The 10,625-nt window shown below is 32.1% G+C and overlaps 1 protein-coding gene across 1 annotated transcript; it reads left to right on the forward strand.

The window, feature by feature from the left end:
• The first annotated feature begins 4,283 nt into the window (after positions 1–4,283).
• On the forward strand, positions 4,284–7,512 carry LOC111704121 (growth/differentiation factor 8). The gene is made up of 5 exons (XM_023476257.1): positions 4,284–4,451; positions 5,135–5,308; positions 6,650–6,742; positions 6,841–6,907; positions 7,142–7,512. The coding sequence occupies exons 1-5, from the start codon at positions 4,312–4,314 to the stop codon at positions 7,325–7,327; spliced, it is 660 nt and encodes a 219-aa protein (XP_023332025.1). The 5' UTR covers positions 4,284–4,311; the 3' UTR covers positions 7,328–7,512.
• Positions 7,513–10,625: the final 3,113 nt, after the last annotated feature.

Raw genomic sequence — 10,625 nt, forward strand, 5'->3', positions numbered from 1 at the left:
TTATAAATAACATGGGGTCCAAAACTAATTAACTACGTCGGACCCCATGTGTTACACATAAGATCCATGTACAAAATTGATAGTCGAGTCAGGGTCCAAAAATCGTACATTGGGAAACTACCGCACAATTATTACAATTAATCGGAGGCCGAAAAATGCAAAAAATGTATTCATTTGAATTTACAATGTTAAAATAGTATTGGGTTGTTTAAACGTTGAAACTCTATTTAAGAAACTTTACGGAATGTAGGAAAACAAAATATCACTTGTCGATAAAAATTGTCATAGGACATTTACAGTTTGCGGAAAATTACACACAACAAATAAATCTTGCACACGCAGTGTATAATAGGTCACAATTAGAATTAGATTCAATCCCCATACACAATATAGCTCCACGTGCAGGGAAAACCTAACTGCGCAGCGATACATTTTAGTGCCGCAAACGGTTCACAATGACAAAGTTTGGTCGTCTTCAATAAAATAATTTGGAAAAAAAAGCCTCCCCATGCCCGTACATGAATATTTGAATGGTGCCAAGTTTGATTGGTTGTTTTTCCCTGTAATACGTGATCATATTTCCCGCCCGGTACAACTAGAATCAAGATGTAATTAAATGACAGTACAAAATATTGACCCAGTCAGGATTTATAACTCCGCCCAAACAAGACTGTTGGTGTGACGTGACCAACCTATGGGACCACCCGTCCCATAGGTTGGTTACCATAGAACCATTTCCTGAGAATTGGGTGTTTACTTAGGTCGGTTACCACAGCACCATCTCACGGGGGTGGCTAATCCCATAGGTCGGTTACCACAGCACAATCTGATGGGGGTGATTTGATCCCGAAGCACCAAAAATAGCACCATCGGGGATGAGATGATCACATGGTCAGTTACCACGGCACCATCTGTTGGGGGCGGATTGATCCCATAGGTCGGTATATCATAGCACCATCAGGGTTGATCCCTTTATAGGTAGCTTACATAGATTACAAGATTCTTGTATATCTATGCATAAGCTACCATGGTAGCTTACCATGTCACCATTTGATGGGGATTGTGAGGTCACATAGGTCGATTACTATAGCACCATCTGATGGGGTGGGTTACCATAGCACCATTTGATGGAGATTGGGTGGTCACATAGGTCGATTACTATAGCACCATCTGATGGGGTGGGTTACCATAGCACCATTTGATGGAGATAGGGTGGTCACATGGGTCGATTCCCATAGCACCATCTGATGGGGTGGGTTACCATAGCACCATTTGATGGGGGTGGTATGTGCATGGAGGTCGAGATCTAGTACGGAGAGATGTGGAGATAAATACATGAACCGAGGCTACGTATATAAAAGAGAAGAGAAGGATCTGATATGTATCAGTCAAACTTTTATAATGCCCGTAGCCTCTCTTTATCTAGCAGCCATTATCAGGAATCAAACCATGAATTTTAAAGATAAAAAAGTTAATAATTATTTCCTTAAACATAAAAATTAAATGAAAAAAACTTTATTTTCTTATTTTTATTTTAAAAAACGTTCCAAGGATAAACGCAAGGATAAAATTAAACGGAATTTAAACTCTAAATAGTCTTACTTTTTTAAGTGAATTGCACTTTAATGACAATTATCTATCTAATCTTAATAACCTTGGTATTAAATATTTTATTAATAAATAGAATCTTAAAATATCTACTGCAACATTAATAAAACAACTTTTCTGGTAAAATCTATAAACTATAATTTTCTATCTAATCCCTATATCGGAACAACCTTGGTATTAAATATTTGATTAATAAATAAAATCTTAAAATATCTACTGCAGCATTTAATTAAACAGTTTTTCTGGACAAAAAAAACTATAAACTATATTTTTCTAATCCCTAAATCTGAACAACCTATTTGTGTTAAAAATTTGATTAATTAATATAACAAATTTTATATCTTATAATATCTACTACAACATTTTAACAAATATACAGTTTTCTGGAAAAAACTGTAATGAATTTTTTAATCTAATCCCTGTATCGTAACAACTTAGTGGTGTAATTAAGGTTTCCTCGAAATGGCCATATTTTTTGCGAAAAAATTTGGCGTAATTTGCACAAAAACCGAAATTATTGCACAAAACGTGTTATTGCAATTTGAGGACAGTTTCAGGCATGGGCGTATACAGGGGGGGGGGAAGATGGGGCAGTGCCCCTACCTAGACCTGTAAAGGGGGGGGATAGCNGGCTATCACATTTTTCAAATCTGAAACTGAAGAGTGAAGAGTATGAAAAAAATTAATTTGCTGTTTTTCTTTTTGCTAGTTTTGTTTGATAGAGAGATAAAGTAGTTCTTGTAATTGGACCGTATTATAGCGTATGTGTACCTTTAAAGTATCCAAGAAGCAAAATGTTTTGAATTTAGGGTTCAAATTTTGCCCCCCCCTTTAAGCTCTTAGGGGGGGGGGCAAATTTTACCTCCCCCCCCCACTCCCTAGATTTATTTCTATATACGCCCTTGGTTTCAGGACAGACATGAGACAACTGAAGGTTTATTTAAAAAATTTATATAAAAATAAATTATGATTCTGCTGCTCTCAATTGGTTATACTTTTAGTTACAAAATCTTCAAATTGAGGGACAAAAATTAATGACATAGAAAATAGAAATTTGAAAATTGATAATTTATGCATAGTTTTTATAGATGTCTGAATCTTTGTGTGGTGTTAAACTTTGATATTTCAAATGTTGACTACTTCTAGTCGAATGCATATGATTGAAATCTCAAAGGTTTATGCCCACTGAGATAAAAAAAAACACTGAAACTTAGTCATCAAATTTGTTTAAAGCCTGGACTTTAGCCTTTGTTTTTACCTCGACAACTTATGCTGATACTTTTTTTGTAGGTCTAGACATATAAAGTTTAAAATGAGTAATTGGCAAGTAATCATTTCCTTTTTAAGCATTACAATTATATGCAAAAAACGTGCAATCTCATAGATCACTAGTTTACACCTTTATTCAACCTTTTGTTAAAATTTGTTTTGCAAAATATCTATAATTTTTTTTGAATAAAAGTACAGTTTTTCTTGCAAAAACTTTAAACAAAAATTTTCTAATCCATGTCCCATATATCTTAACAACCTGCTGATGTTCAAAACATAACAGAATTTCAAATTTATATCTTAAAATATCTACTATAAATTACAACATCAGGTTACAAAAATCAAAGGATTACAAAATTAGCAAGTAATTAGCTTCAATTCAGAAGATAAGCAATTTTTCAAGCTAAATTTACAGTTTGGTTCCGTGACACACACTATATATGAATCATGACAGTTGACGAATAAATCTTCTTCCATAATTTGTCAAGTTCCATAGATAACAAAAAGAGACATCACTTGGTAGTAATATTATAGTAAAATTGATTACAAAGCGAAATATATTTAAATGAAAATTTTTATTTAGCGAAATAAACTGGAAAAGGCTTGAATATATAATACAGTTTATTAAAGAGACATACAAAACTATTAACCAATTGTATGGATCAGGGGCGTAAGTAACCCCAATAACTCCCCTTATTTACGCCACTGGTATAGATGTATAGATATATAAAAAGAAAACTCTGTTTTCCTGGGGTCCCCTGTTATTATCCGGCCTACATTACTGACAATGTGTACGTTCTGAGTTTAAATGAGTGAAAAAGAACAGAAATGATTAAATTGCTAACAATCAGAATCTAATTTACTTTTCTATTTTTGTGAAAGTTCTGATAGCAAATTAGTTCATACAGCAGAACTTATTTTATAAAATAGACGATAAGCTCCGATAAATGGGAAGATCTTTAACGAAAATAGAAAAGTAAAATGGATGTTATTTGTTAACAATTGTTAATTAAACCATTTATGTTTATCTTTAGAATAATCAGGGGTGGACGAGGGCTCATTTATGCAAAGATGTTGGGAAAAAAATAAAAAAAACTACTGTAAATGGCAAGTTTTTTCATACTTTTTCATACTTTTTCATATTTTACATATTATCAAGTTCCATAGATAACAAAAAGAGAGACATCACTTGGTAGTAATATTATAGTAAAATTGATTTCAAAACAAAATATATTTAAATGAAAATTTTTATTTAGCGAAATAAACTGCAAAAGGCTTGAATATATAATACAGTTTATTAAAGAGACATACAAAACTATTAACCAACTGTATGGATCAGGGGCGTAAGTAACCCCAATAACTCCTCTTATTTAATATCTCAATTTGATGCAACGAAACATTTGAACATGAAAACATGGTTTGAATGTAAACAGTATGTTGCGAGGATCCACTGCTGTTCCTAAAATACAACTCAACAAAAAAGTCGGGATGTTGCAGCGGGATAATCCAGAGAATGAACTCCATCAGCTGGTGAAACAAGAAAAGATTACAGACGCAGACCTGGACACATTAAGGTAGTTGCAGTACAATCCCGCTCCTCGTACCGTCATACCGCTTCTAAAGTTACAAGCCAAGTTGTACCGTATTGAATTTTACTTCTTCTGCAGTACTGCTTTAGCAATAATTAAAATTGTAAATTACTGAATTGTTCCTAAACTGTCATGGCTTCTCCTAACAGATGAAATTATACCTAACTGAATTTGCCTTGTACTGGTACAGGTTCTAAGTACCTGACTGAATTTGTCTTGTACTTGCACAGATTCTAGTACCTTACTAAATTTGTCTTGTACTGGCACAGATTCTAGTACCTTACTGAATTTTTCTTGTACTGGCACAGATACAAGTACAATACTGAATTTGTCTTGTGCTGGCAACAATTCTAGTACTTTACTGAATTTGTATTGTACTGGCATAGATACTAGTATGTTACTGAATTTATTTTGTGCTGGCACAGATGCTAAAGTACAATACTGAATTTTTCTTGTACTATAGCACACTTCTATTGACAGAGGCAATTTTACTAGTACCCTCAGTGCCGTTATGAATTTTTCACTTCACAGGGTTGTAAGTACTTGCTGCCTATCTTTAATTGTAATTTTTATATGCCATAAAAACATTTAATGAACTGTGGCTATTTACCCTGTTTAATAGCTTCAACTGTTTTGTATTTCTCGGTTAATTCCGTATTATTTTTTAGACTGGAATATTTTCTCCAGTCCCTTGCAGAAAAGATAGAAGATCTGCCAAAGACGTGGGTAGGAAGAACATCAAAACTGGAGCTGACAGTACAACAGGCTCAAGAGAAACACTACAGAATCATGGATAAAAGATCAGAGTTCTCAAACATCTGCAGCGATTCACCAAATCACAGGTATAGAAAATTAACTAGCTGTCTCTAGTGATTGGAACGTTCAAATTTTATTAAAATTCCGTTCTTTCCCCATTTTGATATTTTATTAATATTGTTTTAAAAAAATTGATTTTGCTTGTTCTCAAAATTATCGTTTATTTTCCATCTTATTCGTTTGTTCAGTAAAATCGTTAGTTCAGTAAATCATTTGTTCAATAAAATCGTTCGTTTGGAATAAAAATTTCAAAATTTAATTAAAATTCGTTGATTCAGTTAAAAAAGATATTTTTATTTTGTTAAAAAAAAATTGTTAGTTCAGCAAAATAACCATATTTTTTTCAAATCTTTTGAAAAATTCGTTTGTTCAAAAAACGAAATTTTTTCAAGTACGTTTTTTTGTTCGTTTTTAAAAAACGGCAATTTTTTCATTTCTCCAAACGATCCATTTTGTTTTGTCCATCGTTCGTTCACTCGAAAAACTCTGCCCATCTCTAGCTGTCTCATGCCTAGACAACTTTGTTAAAAGAAGACATTTTAACCTATCAAAAATGTCCTATGAATTTAAAAAGTAAAAATATGGATAGCTAACCTTTCTTTAAGTATTATCACTTACAATTTATATTTACTGTTCCAAAATTCAACGCAAATCCTGAAAGACAACACAACAAATGAAAATAGATATTATCAAATCTCAAGTCTTAAAAACTTTAAAGAGCTTAAAGTTTTATATCATAATCAATCATTTGCATTTTTGATACACAACCACAGAGGTGGGGGGGGGCTATTGGGGCTCATACCTCTAGAAAAATTCCTGTGTATGCCACTGCTAACAAAGATAATATCTTTTCTCATACAAAACATTGATTTTTAATCTGAAAAAAATTCAGAACGGAAACAGCATTAAGAATTTCCGGAAAAGGAACCCCTAAACATTTTTTAATAAACTATCCCTAATTTATGAATAATTTTTTTAAAAAATTCTTTATTTAGTATTGTTTTTTAAAGGAAAAATTAAATGCAAAACAAAGTTTAAACAATTACTGTTTATGTCATTCTTATTAAGAATAAGTAAGGAAAAATGTAATAAATTCGGACAACGAAGTCTTATGATTAAATTACAAAAAATCGAATTTCTAATACAAATTCAACAATCTTTACATTCCTTAATTTGGAATAATTTGGTTTACTGTGCTATAACAAATCTTTAAATAAAACTGAATAAGGATAAAAATGATTCATTTAATCGGGATGATACATTCGTAATTATTGAAAAGAAACAAAAATGAAACTTTTTGATGCTGATAATGTACAGTTTATCAAAGGATCTTTTGATAATAATTTCATATGTTAACTCGGTATTAGAAGCTGCTGTCTTAACACAATTGAAGTTGATCTCCACTCTCTAGGCTGGACAACCATCATAGCACCAAGAATAATTCACTTCAACTACTGCAAGTAAGTTTACTCCCACTGCATGGCCGGGTGCAAATTCATTTTATGATAGAACATACTTTTCAAATGCTTCTTTTATTGTAAAGTGTTTTTTCTTTCAGCGGATCATGTGACCCCAACATGGTGCTCCCAAGTTTATTCACAAATGCAGCAGCACAACTGCTCTATGTAAGTATACTTATCATGTTAAATACTCCATCAACCAATCAATCAATCAGCAATCGATCTAAAAGTCTATAGAGATAGAACAACCCTGTATGATTGCATCTATAATCTATTTAAAAAAGCTAACTGTTTTTATTTATAAAGAACATGTAAAAAATATAACTATCTTTCTATTTATTATCATAAACACAACACCATAACAACCTTTTTTGATTTTAATTCTAATAATCATTTCAGAGGTTACACATCTCAAGCCCTGTACCAATAAACCAACCCTGCTGTTCTCCAAGATCATTTGTCCCCTTGGAGCTGCTGTTCCTAAACACGACCAGCAGCAGTGTGGGGTCCATGGGCATGGACTTCTATGATATTGAGAGCGTGGTAATCCCTGACATGATTGTGGAGGAATGTGGATGTTCTTAAACAACTTTTGTGCCAACTCTTCATTGAGAACATTTTATAATACAAAGAGTTTATATTGCTATGGAGTGAATGCATTTTCAATAGCACTGTCTCTAACTAGTGATAGGCATCGTTTTGAGGTTCGTTTTGAAGTTGGTTTGGAGGCTGGTTTTGAGGTTTGTTTTGAGGTTTGTTTTGAGGTTCGTTATAAGGTTCGTTTTGAGGTTTGCTTTGAGGTTCGTTTTAAGGTTGGTTTTGAGGTTCGTTTTGAGGTTTGTTTTGAGGTTCGTTTTGAGGTTCGTTTTGAGGTTCGTTTTGAGGTTCGTTTCGAGGTTCATTATAAGGTTCGTTTTTAAGGTTCGTTTTGAGGTTTGCTTTGAGGTTCGTTTTAAGGTTGGTTTTGAGGTTCGTTTTAAAGTTTGTTTTTAAGTTTGTTTTGAGGCATATTTTGAGGTTTGTTTTGAGGTTCGTTTTGAGGTTCGTTTTTAAGTTCGTTTTAAGGTTAGTTTTTAAAGTTCGTTTTGAGGTTCATTTTGAGGTTTGTTTTAAGGTTTGTTTTGAAATTAGTTTTGAGGTTCGTTTTGAGGTCCGTTTTTAGACGTTTACATTGCTTCACAAAAATTTGAGTTATTACCGACAATGCAAAATTGTATTCTCGATAAGTTTACTTTTATTATATTATGTGAAATTTTTTCGCTGATTAAAGATCTTTTTGATCAAACGGAAAAAAAAACAAAAAGTGATTTTGCTATCAGAGTAAAAATTGTGCGTGTTGTAAAAAAAAAGAAATTTTTTCTAGTGAGGAATTTTAAGGTAAGATTTACATCCCAGATTCTCGTGAAACCTCTGAAAGTCTTTAAAACTTTAAATTCTTAAAAATGAACCTCAAACCGATGCCCATCTCGATCTCTAACAATGGATTTACTATTTTCTACGAGTTAACGAAAATGCATCTGCTCTCGCCATGCTATATCACTTTACTTTGCATTAGAGAATTTTTCTCAATGCAAGAAATCAGTTTAACAATTCAGTTCAATAATTTGTCCAATAATCTGGCGTGTACAATAAATTTGTAATAAATTTGTTAAGACATCCTTTCATAGAGAATGTAAAATAAAACAGAAATTAAAGATCTCATATTTTTTGGATAAAAACCTTTTACATTTTCAGTCTTCTGTCCCCTTACAACATCTGATTGCTTTGTCTAATTGCTTTTCACGGGAAAAAATGTTATTTAAAAAATGCTACATTAAAACATTAGTTTCCTCTTTTTCTTTTATCTATTGTATGTAATCCAAGTATCAAAATATTCTTTGAAAAAGAGTAAAATTTTATTGGATTCTAAAAAATACCATTTTGGAGTTTAAAATAAACTTCAGCCCGAAACCAAAAATTTGGAAAAATATGATATTTACCCTTATGTACAAATAAAATACATGTTTAAAGATTTATTCACCGTTGTTTCATCTCTCCGGTAGCGTCTGATACAATCGGGTTCAGTCACGTGCTGGTCACGAATCACGATTCAGAACCAATAAAAATTGCAACTGCGTGGTAACATCTATCTATCTATCTATTAGAGATAACTCCCGAAATCAGTAAACAGTACTTATACTGAACCAATTACTCGACTTTGTCATGATCATGATTGTTCACCATTTTTGATCAAATTTTGCCAATGTTCTCTTTTTTAACTTAGAAAGTCAGTCATTTTTAATTTATCCTCTCACAAAAAAAAACTGTTTTATGTTACTTCTTATGGGTTTACAAGTTACAACATTTTAAGGTTACAAAAAAACGGAGAACCTAAGAAACTTCATATTTTTTTATAGAAGAATATTAAGAAACAATAAGGATTATATTGGACTATTAGGACTTTTGCAAACTATAAAAAACTGTAACAGACTAAAACAAGGGTGTAGTCATGCAGTGTTATTTTAAAGTTCAGAAATATGATGATGTTGTCAGAAAAACATGGACAACTCAAAAAAAACTCCTTAAAGACAATCCCCTGAAACACAAACTCCTGGCAGACAATCCTCTGTAAGTCAAACTCTAAAGGACAAACTCCTAAATAGACAAACTCCTAAATAGACAAACTCCTGAGTAGACAAACTCCTAAATAAACAAACTCCCAAATAAACAAATTTCTAAATAGACAAACTCCTAAAAAGTCAAACTTCTAAATAGACAAACTCCTAAATAGACAAACTCCTAAATATACAAACTCCTAAATAGACAAACTGTTAAAAAGACAAACTCCTAAATAGACAAACTCCTAAATAGACAAACTCCTAAATATACAAACTGTTAAAAAGACAAACTCCTAAATAGACAAACTTCTAAATAGACAAACTCCTAAATAGACAAACTCCTAAATAGACAAACTGTTAAAAAGACAAACTCCTAAATAGACAAACTCCTAAATAGACAAAATCCTAAATAGACAAACTTCTAAATAGACAAACTCTTAAAAAGACAAACTCCTAAATAGATAAACTCCTAATGGATAAACTCCTAATGGACAAACTCCTAAAGGACAAACTCCTAAATGGATAAACTCCTAATGGATAAACTCCTAATGGACAAACTCCTAAAGGACAAACTCCTCAATAGACATATAATTAAAAACATAAATCCCTTTTATTAAAAGATATTGGGGAATATCACGTGACAATACAACTAAAACTTGAAATAATTCTGTAGAAAGAACAATAAAATGAAAAATTTATTAAACAGAATGAAAAATTATCACTAAAATGGATTTAAAGGCATAGTTTGAACCACAAAATTCCTACCATCTTAAATTAGGTTGGATGGAGAACATGAATTAGATTAATTCTCCTTTTAGAGGGGTTCTTATTAAAGGGACTGTGACAGTAATTTCGAATGACCCTCCATTTGTAGATTGCCACGTCCGATTCATTAAGGTACCCTTTGAATATTTGACTGATAATTGATAAATGAAATATCCTACAGTGAGAACCAGTTAACTCGGAATAAAAAGTCTACTCTTATGCTCAAGTTATATCTTAAATAGTCCAATGAACATGATTTGATGAGATTGTTTTTAATAGTTTCATTGCTTTACCGCTTTAGCCAGGTTTAGTTCTAATACCCCTGAGCTGAAAACTTTAGAATAGATAAACTTTAATCCTGACTTCTTGATCCGAATATCCACTGTGGAAACTTTTCATTTTTGTCCTAATCCACTCTTTTTCTCTCTCCTTGGATATCCGTTAATTGTTTTCTCCAATGAGAATATTTCTGTTCTCTCATTGGTTGCCCGCTTTTCTCTGATTGGCTGCTACAGTTTCTC

The sequence above is a fragment of the Eurytemora carolleeae genome, unplaced genomic scaffold, assembly GCF_000591075.1.
Source record: "Eurytemora carolleeae unplaced genomic scaffold, Eaff_2.0 scaffold554, whole genome shotgun sequence".
Lineage (NCBI taxonomy): Eukaryota > Metazoa > Arthropoda > Copepoda > Calanoida > Temoridae > Eurytemora > Eurytemora carolleeae.

Excerpts from the sequence above, each read along its gene's own strand:
- LOC111704121 (XM_023476257.1), top strand. The coding sequence starts at position 4,312 with ATGTTGCGAGGATCCACTGCTGTTCCTAAAATACAACTCAACAAAAAA. Across the intron at positions 4,452-5,134 it reads GCAGACCTGGACACATTAAG|ACTGGAATATTTTCTCCAGT; the intron begins GTAGTTGCAGTA and ends ATTATTTTTTAG. Across the intron at positions 6,743-6,840 it reads ATTCACTTCAACTACTGCAA|CGGATCATGTGACCCCAACA; the intron begins GTAAGTTTACTC and ends TTTTTCTTTCAG.